An 18,482-nucleotide genomic window follows, 5' to 3' on the forward strand; every position below is an offset into this window, starting at 1 on the left:
CTACTGTTACTGTCTCTTTTGAAGCCAGCTCTCCATCGTGCCAAGAATGGATTCAGCTTTGAGTTTTAAACGCTGCGTTTGTGTTCCAGCTCTGACACTAATACTGTGTGTGGTCATGGACACCGCACTTGACTTCTCTGGACCTCCATTCTCTCAACTGTAAAGTGGGGGAATTGGATAGAATTCTCTCTGTGGGTCCCACAGCTCTCAAGCACCAGGTCATCATGGGCACATTGCTTCCTCTCTCTGAGCCACGGATTTCTCATGTGCAAAATGAGCTAATTAAGCCCTGGCCACTTCACACAGTAATGATGAGGATTCAAATAGGATGGTTTATGTGACCACACAGGCAAACCTGGGCGATATTGCGGGTTCAGCTCCAGACCACAGCAATAAAGCAGATATTGCAATAAAGTGAGTCACACGAATGTTTTTGTTTCCCAGTGCACATAAAAGTTGTTTACACGATACTGCAGTCTACTAAGTGTGCAACAGCATTATGTCTAAAAAAATGCACATACCTTAATTAAAAAATACTTCAGGTAAAAAATGCCAACCAACACCTGAGCCTTCAGCTAGTCGTTATCTTTTTGCTAGTGGAGGGTTTGAAATATTTCGAGAATTACCACAATGTGACACAGAGACACGAAGTGAGCAAATGTTATCAGAAAAACAGCATCCTGGTAGACTTGCTCAATGCAGGGTTGACACAAACCTTCAGTCTGTTAAAAATGCAGTATCTGCGAAGCACAGTAAAACAAGATATGCCTGTACTTGGTTAAAAGTAAAGTCCTATGAATTATGAAGTGTTACTGTAATGAGAACAAAGAATCTAAAAATATGTATATGTATAACTGATTCACTTTGCTGTACACCTGAAACTAACACAGCATTGTAAATCAACTCTAATAAAAATTATAAAATAAAATCTTCGAATTCTAAAAAAAAAAAAATCCTTGGCTGATCAGTGCGTGTCCTTTAAATGAAAGGGAGGGTTTTAGGGGCTTTTTTGAGAAGTACTCCTCACATCTCTACAGAGCCTTATTTAGACCATCTTTATGTTTGGGAGATTTTTTTTTTTTAATTGTGGTGAGAACATTTAACATAAGATCTACCCTTTTAACAAAGTTTTAAGTGTATAATACAATATTGTTAACTATAGGCATGAGGTTAAAGATAATATCTCTAGAATTTATTCATCTGGCATAACTGAAACTTCATGCCCCTTGAGTAGCAACTCTCCATTCCCATCCACCCCCAGCCCCTGGCAACCACCATTCTACTTCTGCTTCTATAACGTTTGTTCTTTTAGATACCCCATGTAAGGGGAATCATGCAGTACTTGTCTCTCTGCGACTGGCTTATTTCACTCAGCCTAATGTCCTCCAGATTCATCCATGTTGCCACAAATGGCAGGATTTACTTCCTTTTTAAAGCTGAATAATATTCCGTTGTATGTGTACACCACATTTTCTTTGTCCATTCATCCATTGATGGACATTAGGTTGTAGCCACATCTTGGCGACTGTGAATAATACTGCCATGAACATGGGCGTGAGGAGATATTAGAGGGCTCACAAGGAAGCTGGAAGCCATAGATCTGGGAATGAGCAGGAAACATGAATCACAGAAATGGACCCAGAGCAGGTGAGTCCTGTTGGGCCGTCCCCACGGAGATGAATGAAATCTACCTCTCCTGCCCATGTTCTACTCATTCAAGATTCTAAGCCCCAGAGGACAGAGTCTAGTTGACCAAACTGAGGATACCTGTCTGCCCCTGACTGTCCTGGCTCAAAGGATCTGGCCTCTTCTGCTTCCGTAAAGGGTTGGCAGGTGCCTGAATTCACTCTCCTTCTGAGAACACAACCAGCGGGGAGGCTCACTCTCTAAAAGGGAATCAGGATGTGTTAAAAGGGGAATAAGATTCTGCACAGCCCCTAAATGTGAAATAACCACTGCCCAGAGACTACTTAAATGCTTAAAAAATCACAATGTGTCACTCTCAGATATGACTTCTTTGTTTTACTTTTTGCCATTAAACACGTTTCCCCACCTGATAGGAAACAGGTTATTTGGCGAGACAGACTGGTTTTGTTTCTTTCCTCCAGCTCCTCTCTCTTTTCTCCTCTCCTCACTCCTCCTCTCACTTCCTGTTCCTCCCCTCCTCTTTTCTCCCTCTCCTCCAACTCACTTCTGTCAGGTAAGGTGACAGGAGCAAAGTGAGTCTTAAAGGCTATTCAGAAGTCCCACGTGTCTCTCTGAAGGAGAGAAAAGACTGTTCTCCTGCTTCAACATTCTGGTCAATTACACCCTCCCTCAATCTACCACCCACACACACCCGTACAGACACACACACATGCCCTCCCTCAATCTAACAACTACAGTCTAACAACTATACACACATACACCCATGTGTGCACACACACACACACATATATATAAAGACATATACATGTGCAGGTACATCACACAGGCATGCGCACACATGCACACACATATAAATACCTGTGCATGTATACACGTGCATGTACATGTGCACAAATACACACACACACACACACACACACTCTCCTAACCCTCACCTCCCTTCCTCTCAGACAAAGGCCCATTTCCTTCACCTCATCAACAGCTATTCTTTGCCTGCTGATGAAATTTACCCAGCTGTGACTTGGACTCTTTTGCCCCCCCGCTGGGCTGTAGGGGAGAGAGAGGCATGCAATTGTGGAAATATTCTCTTCCTGCTCTGTGGCAGCCCCTGACCACTTGACAGGTCAATGACAAGCAACAAAAGACTTTATCCAAATTCTAAGAATCGATGCGCCCCTCAAAGAACTTAGCGCATGGCTGTTACAAGCAGCGCTGGAATGAATCCTCAGCAGCTCGCCAAGACGGCCTCAACCACAAGCCATGCCTACGGAGTAAAACCAACACAGCCAAAGAATGCAAGGAAAGCAAACAAGAGGCTGCAGACAAACTGGTAAGAGCTCTAGCAGAGCTGGACAACGGCAATGGAGAACCCGGAGCATCAGGGGAAAATGCCAGGTACCATTCTGACAGCTTAATAGCAGGGAAGGAATGGTCTTCTGCAACATCTCTAAAGGCTGGATGTCTAAAGAGCTGCAACACCACCAGGTGGGGTTGGTTTCAACAATAGCTTGTAATAACCTGCTTGGCCAAGAGACCTTACACAAGATATTTTTTCCTATATTTTACTATTAGAATTTTCAAAGATATGTAAAAAATGAGAGTGAAAACTCATATACCCATGACCTAGACTCTACTATTAATATCTCCTGCTTTAACACATATCTATCCTCCCTTCTCTCTAGTCACCAATCATTTCATTTTTTTGATGCATGCCACTCACAGTGACACACTTCACTCCAGAATTTCAGTATGCATGTCACTAACTAGAGTTCAGTGTTTCTTTATGGTTCATATACAAGATACTTTTGACATAAAAATAAAAGGGGGGTGGTTAGGGAAAGGGAGAGAGGAATAGGTGGAGCACAGAGAATTTTTAGGGCAGTGAAAATATTCTTTATGATGCTACAATGATGGCTAATGTCCTTATATATTTGTCCAGACCCATAGAATGTGCACCACCAAGAGTGAAGGCTAATGTAAAATACGAATTTTGGGTGATAATAATGTGTCATGTTCATCAGTTGTAACAAATGTGCCACTCTGGTGCAGGATGTTGATGATGGGGGGGGATCTACACGTGTGAGGGCAGAGGAGATATGGGAAATCTCTCTGCCTTATGCTCAATTTTGCTGTGACCTAAAACTGCTCTAAAATATAAGGTCTGGTTTTTAAATTAAATAAATCATTTTAAAATGAAACAAAACCTATGACTTAGCTATGACAGAGGACTAGCAAACTGGCATCCCATGGGCTGAATTCAGCTTGCAGATGTGCTGGTTTTACCTGCCCAGCATCTATTCCCATTTCTCCTGTTACAGAATTCCAAGTTTCCTTTGGATAAATGGTCTACCTTATCTCACAATCCATGTGGTTTGGGAAGAACTGACCTCTTCTTTTGGCTCCATCGCTGGACCCGTGAGCCCCACCCGGCCAATTAGTGCATTTGGGTCTGGCTTCAGAAAGCCAACTCAACTCGTGAGTTGGATTGAGATGGGCACATGAGAAGGGCTGGTCCAACAAGAGCAAAACTTCTATTTTAGCTCAGGTTACTAAGCTGTTAGGATACATCCAGGGATGCTGGAGTCCATCTTTTTATGATGTTGTAAGAGCCGGTATAAGAATGTGGCTAATCCAAAGCAAAGCAGAGCCCATTGGTGGAAAGGGACAAATACTTTTTGCTCCTGGATCCAGCAAGTCCTAAAGTTCAGCAAACTTCTATATTTTTCAGTTATGAGTTGATACATTCCTTTTTAAAATTCAAGCTGGTTTGAGCTTTGTTATATTGATTTCAATAAAAAGATTCCTGATGAATACACAGTAGTGAGCTGATCTGGGATTCACGCCCAGGTCTAGGTTCAAGGACCCACTACACAGCCCTCAGTGAGGTCCTACATTAAGGATTCAAAAAGGAAGGAAACTGACCTTGCCCATGAGGGGATCTGAATCCAGGAACTGCAGGTAACAGGTAATGCCTGAGCAGCAGTAGGGTGTGGTGTTGTAGAGGAGGGGGGTCTGTGCAGGGAGCTACAGGGGGTGTGCAGACTAGGAAAGGCTTCGAGGGTGAGAAGTCTGGAAAAGTGAGGAGGGACCAGCGGACAAGTTACACTCTTATGGGAGGTGGGGGACTGGGCAGGTCCGCACCGTGGGCCTAGGGTGCTCCAAGCTCCCTTGCACCAGCCCTTCCATCCTGAATAATTTCAGTCATAATCACTGTGTGTGTCTCTCTCCCTATCAGTCTGCCTGTCTTTCTGTCTATTCATCTATCCCTTGTCTCTCTGTGTCTCTCTCTACTCTCACTGTCTCTCTTTTTCTTTTCCTCTCTGTCTGGGTGTGTCCCCCTCCCCCTCCCCTTCCTCCTCCCCCTCCTCACACACTCGCTCTCCTATAACTGCTGGGAGGCAGTCCACTCCATCACCATCACCACCAGAGTTCAACACAACATCAGTTCTCACATGTCCAACTTGACAGCCTCATAACTTGTCTTCCCACCCCCATTCTTGTCTCCCTTCCATCAATCCTCCACCTCTCTGACAAAGCAAATGTTTTAAAATGCAAATCTAAACCTGGCACTCCCCTGCTGAAAACCAGAGGTAAAGACCAAACTCCTCACCACAGGTCACAAGGCCCTTCCCACTCTCCAACCGCAACCGGCTCCACGTACTCTCCAGCTCACTGCACCCCAGGCTCCCTGGTCTTCTGGTTCCTCAGAGAGTTCTTCTCACTCCCACCCCAGGACCTTTGCACTTGCTCTTTTTTTTTCTCCCTGAGATGCTCTCCTCACTCCCAGCCCCACATCCCTTCCTTAATTAACTATTATTCATCCTTCACATCTTGTTTCAGGTCTAAATATTGCTTCCTCAAAGAAGCCTTCCCTGATTGCCAAACCACATCAGATATCACTAGTATATGGTCTCTCATTCCTATGACTTTTTCTGTAAAACACTTATCTAAGTTTATAATTATATGTGTGTGTGTTTGTCTGTCTGTGTGTTTATGGTATCAGATGGATTAATTCATGCCTATCTTTTGCACTTAAGAGCCAGGAAAGCAGAGACCAACTTTTTAGAACAACTGTATACCCTGAACTCAGTACAGTGGCTGGCAGACAATTCTAGTTTGTTTTAGTCCCCACTTCTCCCTTTTGCCTTCCCAGCACTGAATAAAGTGTTAGTTACAATTTATGTTACATTTGTGCTACTGTTTTTCTTAAAGAATTATTACTTTATACCACTGTCTCTGTCAAAGGGCGGAGAACTGAAAGCTAGACCAAGAAGGCTAGGTGTCACCAGGAAAATGAGAAGTAGCATATCTCCTTATGGAACTGAAGAATGAACAGTGGTTCTGACTCACTCATGTTTATTACCTGCCCAGGCTTATAGGTATTTGAGTTTGCAACCCCCATCCCTAACGTTCTCCATATATTTTTATTATATTTGTTTATTCATTCATTTAAGATTTATCGCTGGACACCTACCTGACACTGTTCTTAGCACTGGGATACAGCAGAGGACAAGATAGATGAAGTCCCAGCCCTAGTGTCACATGGAGCCCACCTTACATTGTGTAACAGTTTTCTGTTGGATACATGTCTTTCCACTAAACTAAGCTCCTTCCAGTAGTTATAGCACAGGCTCTGAAGCCAGACCACCTGGAACCTAATCCCAGCCAGGTGGCTTTGGCAAATTACTAAACTTCTCTGTGCCTTGGTTTTCTCACCTGTGAAATGGGGCTAATAATTGTACCTTCCTTCCAGTGTTATCATGAGGATAAAATGAGTGAAGACATACCTGTTTCATAAGCCCCCAATGAATGTTAACTCTTATTACCCACCTCTGTACCCTAAGCAGGGCCAGGTTCATGGGCATGCTGTCACACAGGCCCCTCGCTTAGAAGGGCTCCATGTTTGGTTTAATGCTCTGCTGTTACCACTCTGAAATGCTTAATTTTTGAACAAGGGCCCCACAGTTTCATTTTTGCAACAGGCCCTGCAATTATGTAGCCAGTCCTGGTCAACACATGTCAAATGTCCAGTGAAAGTCTGTTGAAAATGAATAAGTATATGAATTTCATCAACCACAGTTGTCAGCTCACATACTCCATTGTCTTACAGAGCCAGTCAAGTGGGTCAGCGCTTGAGCAAAATTAAACAGACTTTGTTGTTGACTCATCATGTCCCTCCCCCAGGACCAAGAACACCCAAGGCCTGACCTTGGACCTTAAAGTTCTTCTCTTCCCACCCATCCATTTCCCAGGAAACCTGGACTTTGACAAGCTGCCAAGGCTCTCAATAGAGCAGCAGAGAACCCAGTCCAATTCCCTGTTCTCCAGAACTGCAGTCTGCACTGTCTCTGCTGCTCCACACCATCTCTCCCTGCTCAGCATCCCTAGAATGAGGCATACCTGGTTTCTTTCATCCCCATTTTACAGATGGGGAAATGGAGGCTCAGAAACAAGGCATGTTAAGATTCCCCATGCAGCCCAGTCCCTCTGCCCAGTCAAGTCTCTAGTTTTATAAAGAGTCTCTAACTAGAGCCCCAGAATCAAACCACACAAATTATTTTTAAAGTAGCAGCCATATATGATAATGACATGCTAAACCTACCCCAACCCTATCAACATCCAAAGTTCTGACACTCCACACAGACAAAGATAAACTCATTTTCCCCTGCCCGGCACGCCCTAAGTCAGTTGTGCTGGGGCCCTCTATACTTTCAATGTTTGTTGAGAATCCACAAAATGCACGCTCTGTGTAGAAGCACAGACAAGAAACAAACTAAATAATTAAATTGTATATTGTATGTCCATGGTGCTAAGCTTATGGAAAAAAATTAAGCAGGGAAGGGGCGGAGGAAGTGAGCATTTTGGACAGGGTTTGGGTGAAAATTTCCATTTTAAATAGTATTGTCAGGGAAAGCTTCAATGAGTAGGAGACGTATAAGCAAAGACCTGCAGAAGGTTAATGCAGCTTTACGGAGAAAGAGCACTCCAAGCTGAGGAAAGAGCCAGTGCAAAAGCCCTGAGGCATTATCCATGGTTCGCAAGGTAAGGAGATATCTGAATAGACTGGGAGCTTTGTCAAATCACATACACCTGCCCCTCCCCAGCCCCAGTTTCGCATCTCAGTCTAGTTGCCTGTAGACAAATCTAATCTATAGGTTCTTGAACAATTATTTGCCAAGCCTCTATGATGGCACTGTTTTATTTATCAATGCACTGGGGTTTTTTGTTCTGTTTTTGTTTGGGACAGTCACATTTAAATGGGAGAGTTCACAACAAAATTTCAATATCTAACTTGGCTTGAGATATCAGACCTGGTCTCACTGGGCCCACATGATGTGTAATAATCTAACAACAATATGTAATGATCTAACGATCCTAGCAGTGATGGGAACTGGACACAGGCCCCTTGCTGGGCAGAAGGGGCAAAGGTCCCCTCCATCTTGGGAGACCTGGAGAGGCTGGGGAAAGCCCACCCAGTCCCCTTTCCCCTGCAATAAATGTTATTGGGGGGGTGGCTGTCGGGGTGCAGAGTGGGGTCATAGTCTTTTCTGAGCCCATCACATGCTCCTGGGATGACAGCTGCTCAGCCCCACCTCTCCTTGGGATTTCTGCAGAATCTTTAACTCTCTCACATGCACTGCCTTGAGCCCCAGGTGTATCTCCCTTCCCAATTCTCTTGTGGCTCACAGAAGAGCTGCACGGGGAACTCTCCCTCTGCCTACCCTGAGGAGAAGGGGGTGCCCATTCACCCCAACTCTCCAAGATTGCCTAGATCCCACCTGCTTTACCTCTCTTATCCTTCATTCAACCCTCAAACACTAGACCACCCCCAGATAGCTCCCACGTGAGTCTGCTTGTGTGTTTGGTGTGTCGCATGAGTGTGGTCATTGTGCACTTTGACAAAGATGCCCCTGTGTTTTCACGTGTCTGGATGTGGGATGAGAGGGCTTCCACATGCCCCCTGAGAGTGTGATTGTGTCCCCATGACTGGGTATCGTGTCTGTGAGAGTGTGGATGAGTGTGCCTGAGTGGCTGCAACATCCTATCCCTGGCAGGAGGGCTCCATGTGGAGGGCTTCTGCAACCCTGCCCACATTCCATTCAAAGGCACTCAGCTCAGGGACAGTCCACCGCCAGCCTCCCCCAGAGCCAACACACGCACTCAGATGCACGCACACTTCCTCTTTTTTTTTTTTTTCTGTTTTTTTCTTTTTTTTTAACATCTTTATTGAGTATAATTGCTTTACAATGTTGTGTTTGTTTCTGCTGTATAACAAAGTGAATCAGCTATACATATACATATATCCCCATATCCCCTCCCTCTTGCCTCTCCCTCCCACCCTCCCTATCCCACCCCTCTAGGTGGTCACAAAGCACCAAGCTGATCTCCCTGTGCTATGCAGCTGCTTCCCACTAGCTATCTATTTTACATTCGGTAGTGTATCTATGTCAGTGTTGCTCTCTCACTTCGTCCCAGCTTACCCTTCCCCCTCCCTGTGTCCTCAAGTCCATTCTCTACATCTGCATCTTTATTCCTCCTGCCCCTAGGTTCATCAGAACCTTTTTTTTTTTTTTTTTAGATTCCATATATATGTGTTAGCATATGGTATTTGTTTTTCTCTTTCTGACCTACTTCACTCTGTATGACAGACTCTGGTCCATCCACCTCACCACAAATAACTCAATTTCGTTTCTTTTTATGGCTGAGTAATATTCCACTGTATATATGTGCCACATCTTCTTTATCCATTTAGCTGTGGGTGGACACTTAGGTGGCTTCCATGTTCTGGCTATTGTAAATAGTGCTGCAATGAACATTGGGGTACATGACTTTTTGAATTACAGCATTCTCAGGGTTTATGCCCAGTAGTGGGATTGCTGGGCCATATGGTAGTTCTAAGCTCAGCTCCTCTGGTCCAGGAGAACGGAAAACCCTAGAGCATCCTCGCTCCTACAGCCTCCTCTTCCCACCCCCTGCCCTGGGTGGAGAATCCTCAATATGGAGATGGACTCGAAGCCCTGGTGGGGGGTGGGGCGCGGGCGCTTGTGGGGAAAAGAAGTGGCTGGGGAAGGTTGAGAAAGGCAAACTGAGGACACGCTGGAGGAGTACGGAGCCTTTGCGGGAGAAGCAGGTCCCACCCACACCACGCCCCTCCCACGCGTGGGGGAGATGAGGGTAGTCTGTTCCCACCCAGGCTTCCTCTGGGGTTCCCAGGTCTAACTCCATCTCTAATCCAGAAACCGAAGCCGAGAGAGGCAGCTGGGACCCCCTCCTCCCGAGCACCTCCCCCCCTCCACCTCCACCGCGTCCAGGCACAGCTGATTGGCTGCGGGGAGCGGCGTCCCAGGCCCCCGGCTCCGAGGCGGGAGCCTAGAGGGTCGGAGGTGGGAGGTGCACAATCGGGCTCCGGGAGCCCCTCCCGAGTCCCTGCGCCCTGCGCCCTGCAGGAGGGCTGAGCCGGGACTCCAGGCGAGCAGGTGCGGAGGGAGCAGAGGGGACCACGGCCGAGGGTAGCAGCAAGTCCTGCAGGGAGAGGCGCTGCTGCTCCAGCTGCTGCCTCGGCGGCAGCCACCACCGAGCCGGCGTCCAGAGCAGGGCTGGCAGGCCGGGCGCCGAGCTGAGGCGAGCGAGGGGCGCGCTCATGGAGCACACGCACGCCCACCTCGTAGCCAACAGCTCGCTGTCCTGGTCCCCCGGCTGGGCCTGCGGCTTGGGCTTCGTGCCCGTGGTCTACTACAGCCTCTTGTTGTGCCTCGGTTTACCAGGTGAGGGGCGTGGGGGACAGGGAGGGAAGACGGGAGCCCCAAGTGCGGGGTGACCCTGCCCGGGACCCCCAGGCCTAGCCACCTTCTCGGTGCGATCCCTGACGCCCCCTCTGAAAAAGTTTACGCCTTAAGGGCAACTGCGGACATTTCCAGGCTGGGGGAAAGGAAGTTGCGGTGGCCTGGCGGGGACAGTGCGTGTGTGCGTCTCACGAGTGTACCCGGCAGGCGATGGGCAGGGTGTGAGTGGGGTCGGTGTGAGTGCGCGGGATTCGAGCGTGTCTGTGTGTATTTGTGTGCGCGACTGAAGCGGTCGGCGCCCGTGAGGGGGTCCATAGGGGGCTGTGTGTGACTCGACTGCAAGTCCGGACAGATGGCTTCGCGGGGGCCTCCCCTCTCCCGTCGCCCCCAGACTGGGGGCACCTCTGCCCCTCTGCCCTGCGGCGTGTTGCCGCCTGACCCGAGATGAAGCTGGAACCCCTGATCCTGGGCACTTTCTGGCCCCGGGGGGCGCTGGGATGGAGCGAGGGATGAGCCCCCGCTGCCACCTTGAGGAACGCGTCTCTAGGCCGGCTAGAAAGAGGCGGGGCGGCTCCGGAGCCATGCCCTGGACAGGGCAAGGGTGCAGAGGTACACGCGGGCTGCCGAGGCCGCCACCTCAGGGGGTCACAGTCTCCTTGAGGACATGCCTCACCCCTGGGCTTTGCCTCCTGGTCCACCCACCCTAGGCAGCTCACAGCTGCTGCACATGTCTGGCTGGTCCCACATCCTAGCCTCCTGTCCAAAGTATAGCTGAGACTTGTCCTGAGTTCCTGAAGAGAGCTGAGCTGTTGGGAAGGGGCTTACTGAGGGGAGAGGGGGGAGTTGGTGCTTGCCATGGTCGCCTGAGGTGGGGGGCGGGCTTCCTGAGGCTCCAGCTTGAGGGACCTTTCTTCCAGATAGTCCCTGAGACAGTCTCTGTGGCAGAAAGATTCCTAAAGGTCACTTCCATGCAGATGGGAGAGAGGGACAGAAAGAAACAGGAAAAAAAAAAAGAAAAAATCCAGTCCTATGTAAAGCCTAGAATCGTAGCATCATCAACCCCACTGTCTTTAGCATCCTGGGATCCTGGGAACTTGGGAGCTGGATTTCTGAGAGCCTTGTGAGATTTCCTTTCCAAAACATTCATCTTGGTAGTCACGGACCCTGCTAAGGTTGTTTAAATAAATCCTCCCTCCCAAATTTGGCAGGTTCAAGAAACCATAAGTTTGCTAAGGCTGAGCTTCTCCCCCAGTGAGTGATGGGAATTTTATTACTAACTAATCGCTCTGGCTGCCCTCACAGAGAGGCTAACCTGATTCACCCTGCTGGGGTGGTGGCTTGTGTCCTGTAATTACCTAGAGCTGGAATTGATTTCGGCCCATTTCCCACCTCCCCATGTTGGCCCTCCTGAGCCTCTCCAGAGCTCTCCTTCGGGGAGTGTTTTTGAGAAGGTTGGTTATTTGCTGAACCGGAGAAGTGACAGGGCCCCTTTCTGACTCCTACCCCTCACCCCTCCATCTCCTCTTTGGACTCAAGAGTAACTACTCTCTCAGGCTTTTCTTCTGAAAACCCCTTAAGGGACAGAACCGTAAAGACGAGCAGAGGCTCTAAGGGTCCAGAGCAGGGAAATGGGGAGAATGAGGGAAAGCTCAGACCTTCAAACACCTCAAGGTGGGAGTCAAGGTACCACACACCTTTACAGCTTAACTCCTATGCCAGCTAGGACCTTCCTGACCCATTGATATTGGCACCTATTATATGCCAGGCACATGCTCTTCAAGGCTGAGCTCAGGGCTTAGAGACTTAAAGGAGTGGGGGATTGTGATTAGAACTTGAAGGGCATTGATGTGTTCATACATTCAGAGTTATGACCACCTACTGTGTGCCAAGGGCTAAGGAGGTGTAAAAAAGGGACTCAGAGACCCCTAAGATGCAGTCTCTGAGGTCAAGGAGCTCATAAGTGGAGCTTGTGATGGATGCAGAAGGACCAAACATTCTGGAGAAAATCGATTGGAGAAGCCAGGCTTGCAGGAAGATCATGGGCTTTGTTAATGGCTTGCAAGGTGGTTCAAAAGTGAAATCCTTAAGTCATTCTCTCAAAACCGTAAGGGCAGACAAGTATGTCCTAGTAACTAAGAATGCAGACTGTAGAATGAAGCAGAGCTGGGTATTAATTTGTGAACCTTTCATGTCTCTGTGCCTCAGTTTCCACATCTGTAAAATGGGCATTATGAGAGTACCTACCCCTGAAATTGTGGTGAGAAGTAAAGATGTGGATGGAGGCGAGGGTGCAAGTGAAGCGCACAGCTCAGTGCCTGACACACCACACATTGATTGCTGCTGTGCTGCTGCAGTTGTGGTTATCATGAAGCTGCCTTGCTTATAAGGAGGAGGGGGGTTGCTCAGCCTTGCCTGAGCCAGAGAAGGGACCGGGAAGCATGCTGAGAAGAGCACTCAGCTCAGTGTTGTGCTTCTCTGGCTGAGCTCACTAAGTATTCCCCGCCCTGCCCCTAGCCCCAGCAACTCGCAAACCCTTGCTACCTGGCCTCCGACTGGGAGGCTCAGCTATGCTGGCTGTGAAGTAACAGACCGCAGGGCTTGGTAATATTGTTGAAAACTGAGATTTTAATTGAGTCACTTTTCCTGGCAGTGGACTCACCCCAATTCCAAATTCTCGCCATGGTGGTTGGAGACTGAAAGAGCGATGGGGAATGGCTGTTTGGCAACAGGGGAGCTAGTAACTAGGGGAAAGCGGGGCTGTTTCTTAGCACTTTCAGCCTCTAGATTGAAAGGAAGAGCTTGGGAAAGGCCATGTGGTCCAATCCCCTGCCTCTAAGAATTACCCCAGACAGTCCAATTTAACTGGGCTGGTGTGGGATCCAGAGGGTTCTAATGTGAAGTATAGGCAAAGCTCTGCCACTTAAGAATTCTTATTCTCTGTACCACAATCTTCCCTACCTATAAAATGGTGGTAACCGTAGCGCACAGGCAGTGTGTATATATATATATATATATATATATATATATATATATATATATATATATATATTTTTTTTTTTTTTTAGGTACGTGGGCCTCTCACTGTTGTGGCCTCTCCCGTTGTGGAGCACAGGCTCCGGACGCGCAGGCTCAGCGGCCATGGCTCACGGGCCTAGCTGCTGCGCGGTATGTGGGATATTCCTGGACTGGGGCACGAACCCATGTCCCCTGCATCGGCAGGCAGACTCTCAACCACTGCGCCACCAGGGAAGCCCCAGGCAGTGTATATTAAATAAGATAACCTATGTTAAAATGGCTTAGCATAGGGCCTGGACTGTGGAAAGCACTATCACTCAGTGCTTTCTCCACACTGGATCTTTCCCTGTATTAAATGCTTATATTATTGCAGTGAATCCCCACCACATCCCTGTGACCTGTACATGCCCTGAACGCATTTTACAGAAGAGCAAACTGAGATTCAGAGAAGTGGAGCGTCTCATCTACAGTCACACAGTCCAGCCAGCGTGCAAACACCTGCTCTTTCCATTGCATCCAGTGCCTTCATTACTGCCTTCATTACTACGAGTTCTTTTAACTAACTTCAGTTCGTGCTGTGGGCTCACTGGAGAAAACTGGTGTCCCAGCTGTTCTTAAAACTCCATCTCTTTCTTCCTCCATTTTAAATAAGCAAAATGTTTCCAACTTCTCAAAACACATACAATAAGCCAACAAAGTAGAGTTGGAGACACTGATTGGGCCAGCTGGGACAAGACAGTGCAAAGCAAAAGGCAGTGCAAGAGGAAAAGATGAGCCTGAATGCCTGGGGGAAGAGAGTGGGAGGGAGGACCGGTGAACCCACCTGATAAGGAAGGAGTAGTGGAAAATTAAACTGAGATTTGAAAGATATTTTTTAAATTTTACCTTCTAAAAGGCACAATGGATGTTAAGGGAGACAAAGTGAAGAAGATGAAGCCTGAAACTGCATGCCGCCCGGCAGAAGGGAGCATTTCCACAACTGCCTGCCTGCCTCTGAGGGCTGGTGCAAGATGAAAGGAGATGATGAGTCTGTAGCTTGGCAGGTAGTAAGTGCTTTGACATGTGCTAGTTACTGTTGTTGTTAACCACAGGTGGAAGAATGGTGGCTGCTAAGCTGGGCTGAGCCCTCTAGATGTGTTCTCTTTTGCCTGTAAAATCTTTAGAGAAAATGTAGTAAACAGATTAAGAGTACAATGTCTGGAGCTGGACTTCTGGAGTTTGAGTCCTGGCTTTACTACTTATAAGCTGTGTGACTTTAGGCAAGTGGCTTTAACTCCTCTGTGCCTCAGTTTCCCCACCTATAAATTGGGGATGATGATAATAATGGTACATACTTCATAGAGTTTCTGTAAGTATTAAATAAGTTACGTGCCTAACACAATGCCTGGCACACAGTAAGCACTCTATAAGTCATTTTTTCATCAGTTAAAAATTAGGGAAATCAAGGGAAAATTCCCTACTTGCTTTATGACATCAACTTTACCCTAATATCAAAACCAGACAAAGACATTACAAGAGGGCTTCCCTGGTGGCTCAGTGGTTGAGAGTCTGCCTGCCGATGCAGGGGACATGGGTTCGTGCCCCGGCCTGGGAAGATCCCACATGCCGTGGAGTGGCTGGGCCTGTGAGCCATGGCCGCTGAGCCTGCGCGTCCGGAGCCTGTGCTCCGCAACAGGAGAGGCCACAGCAGTGAGAGGCCCACGTACCGCACAAAAAAAAAAAAAAAAAAAAAAAAAGACATTACTAGAAAACTACCAACCAATAGTCCTCGTGAACATAGTCATAAAAATCCTCAACAAAATATTAGCAAATCTAATCCAGCAATATATAAAAAGGATAATATGTAAGACCAAATTGGGTTTATCCCAGGAATACAAGGCTAGTTCAACATTTAAAAATCATTCACCATAGTAACAATGTGATTCACCATATTAACTAAAAAGGAAAATCCATATAGTCATTTTAACAGATGCAGAAAAATATTTGACAAAATCCAACGTCCATCCATTTGATAAAACCTTATCAAACTAGGAACAGGGAGAGAACTTCTTTAACCTGATAAAGGACATCTATAAATAATCTACAGCTAGCATCACATTTAATGATGAAAGTTGGAATGCTTTCCCCTTAAGATCTGAAACAAGGCAAGGATGTTCTCATCACTCCTATTCAGCATCATACTGGAAGTTTTAGCCAGTGCAATACGGCAAGAAAAAGGAAAAAAACCCAGGTATACAGGAAGGAAGAAATTAAATTGTTTCTATTCACAGATGATATAATTACCTTCATAGAAAATCACAAAGACTCCACAATAAAAGTTCCTACGAACAAACTGAGTTCAGTATGTTTGCACACTGTTAATATGCAAAAACTCTATTGTATTTCTACATATTAACAATGAACAATTTGAAATTAAAAATTGGGATTTAAAAAAAAATAGATTTCCAGGTTCCCTTAAAAAATCAGAACTGAAAACATTAGGCTCATGTTCCCAGAAAGTAGCAATTGGCTAGAGCTGAGTAATAGGCTGCTCTTCCTATGCAGCTGTGTGTGTGTGTGTGTGTGTGTGTGTGTGTACATACACAGACATTAAATAGGTAATAACATTCATATTATTTGAAAACCTAAAAGTATAAAAAAGACACACATTGCAAAGTCTCCCTCCCATTCCTTTCCCCTGCTCCCCAGTTCCCAAATCCACCCCATCATCACCACCACCACACAAGTAACCACTGCATTAGTATCTTAGTTTCCTATTTATTCTTTCAGAGTTTTTAAGTATATATACAAGCAAATATGAATAGAGGATTTCAACCCTCCCCTTTTTTTTTAATCTCTCCAAAATGAGCACATTATTCACACCATCCTATATCTTGCTGTTTTTTCGCTTAATATATCACCTAGAACAGTATATATAATGACTTTTTCATTATTTAATGAAACTGCATAGTATGCCATTGTATATTTGTACCATAATTTAGTGGTTGCCCCCTCAAAAGCACACATGCACCCCAGTTCGAAACACTCCCTACATGGTGCACCTAATTCTCCTCTAAAACCTGTCTGGCCCCTCTTAATGCGCATTTGGCCTTAGGATCCTTGTTATAACAGTGGGAGAAAGAGCACTACATGAGGAATCCTGAATTCCAGGATTGGTTCTGGTAATAACTCACTGTAAGACCCTGGAGAAGTCATTCTTGATGGGTCTGTCAAAGGCCCAGGAAAGCTGGGCTCTGCTTGTGTTACTCAGTTGGAGACGTGGCCCATAGATGGGACATAAGTACAGACCAATGAAGTATCTATGCTGGAGGCTGCCTGGGCTGGCCTTGGGTTGGGGTTCAGAACAGTAGCTTTGTAATCCTTGTCTCTGACTGAGAGTTCAATAAATGTTATTAAACTTCCGTGCCCTGCATTGTTTTGTGGCAATTTGAAATAAAACATGCAAAGGCTTCTTTTGTTTTTTTAATTTTTATTTATTATTTATTTATTTATTTTTGGCTGCGTTGGGTCTTTGTTGCTGTGTGAGGGCTTCTCATTGCAGTGGCTTCTTTTATGGAGGAGCACAGGCTCTATGCGTGCGGGCTTCAGTAGTTGTGGCATGCGGGCTCAGTAGTTGTGGCTCACGGGCTCTAGAGCACAGGATCAGTAGTCGTGGCGCACGGGCTTAGTTGCTCCGTGGCATGTGGGATGTTCCTGGACCAGGGCTCAAACCCGTGTCCGCTGCAATGGCAGGCGGATTCTTAACCACTGTGCCACAAGGGAAGTGCACAAAGGTTTCTCATAGTCCCTCGCACATCTTAGAAGCTCAACAAATAGTAGTTCACATTGTTTTTATTGCCTAACATGTCAATGTGTTCGAGCCCTGAAGCCACACACTGCTTTATACATAGGTCTTTTCCATAAATGCACAATTCCACTCCAAGTGTACACACCAGATATGAAGCTCCATGTCCTGGCAAACTAGGAGAGAATGATCCAATGGATTAAGCCATCAATGCCATCATAAGCCTAGGGAATTTGTACTCCTAAGAGAGCTGCCTGTGGTTCAGTGAAACCTCCAGAAATAATATCAGTCCAGAACACGAAATGGTCTTCAGCTAAAGCTAGTGAAGGGAGTGACAAGCATCACCAGCAAGATCACCCTACATGCTGCAGCCAGGATCGTGCACAGAAGTGGAGCAGGGAGATGAGCACAGACCCTGCCACTGAACCTCCATGTAGATCTGAAATATGCGGGCGATGTTTATAGGGGAAGCTGCCCTGCAATGCTAGGGGTGGGGGAGGGCAGGTGTCTTGAATTCAGATACCTGCACGGGGCAGTCAGAGAGTATAAATGAACAAAATGGGCCAGTTTTAAGAACTGCTTCACTTATCCATAGAATTGTGCTTCCTTGCTGTTTTTCTGAAAATACGTGGCTCTTTCGGTCTCTCATTTTCTCTCAATGATAGAGACGTATGTACCAAAAACACTGCCCTTTCCTCTTAATAATTGCTGGCACTTATGTAGCACTCATTATGTGCTAGAGATTCTTCGAAGCACTTCACATACATTAGCTTATTTAATTCTCACGACGACCCTTTGAGGCATGGATAAATATTATGCTCATTTTCCAGATGAGAACATTGAGACACTTACCCAAGGTCACATGGCTAGAAAATGACAGAGCAATATTCAGTACTGCTGTCCAGCTTTATTTTAAGAAAATGTCAGCACACGTGTAATGACAGCTGACAACTGACACTCAGGCTGGGTTGAGAGGTGGGGGTGATAGACAATAGGGAGGAGGGGGACCTGGGGGAGTTAGAAAGTGCTGCCACCACTCAGCTTTCCAGCCAATGGTCCAGTGTTGCCAAATTGTTCCAAAAACTCTAGAAATCCAGATTTTTATTTGAAATGTCCCAGTGTTTAAATGTTGGCAACTAACTCACAAATTTTAAAAACACTATGTGAGCCAGCGTCACCTGAGCCAAATCAAACAGGTCTGCAAGCTTGATACGGCCCACCAGGCTGCCAGTTCACAAACTCCAGAGTAGGCA

The 18,482-nt window shown here is 46.5% G+C and overlaps 1 protein-coding gene across 1 annotated transcript in view; it reads left to right on the top strand.

Annotated features, from left to right (window-relative positions):
- Window positions 1–10,288: 10,288 nt before the first annotated feature.
- GPR139 (G protein-coupled receptor 139) overlaps window positions 10,289–18,482 on the top strand; it is a gene marked incomplete at both ends in the record, with an annotated part of 40,154 nt that continues 31,960 nt past the window's right edge. The window contains one exon of the mRNA XM_081256200.1: window positions 10,289–10,412. Within this exon, the coding sequence (XP_081112326.1) occupies window positions 10,289–10,412 (124 nt within the window). The remainder of the gene's footprint in view (window positions 10,413–18,482) is intronic.

The sequence above is a fragment of the Mesoplodon bidens genome (genome assembly GCF_964165515.1).
Source record: "Mesoplodon bidens genome assembly, chromosome: 15".
Taxonomy (NCBI): Eukaryota; Metazoa; Chordata; class Mammalia; order Artiodactyla; family Ziphiidae; genus Mesoplodon; species Mesoplodon bidens.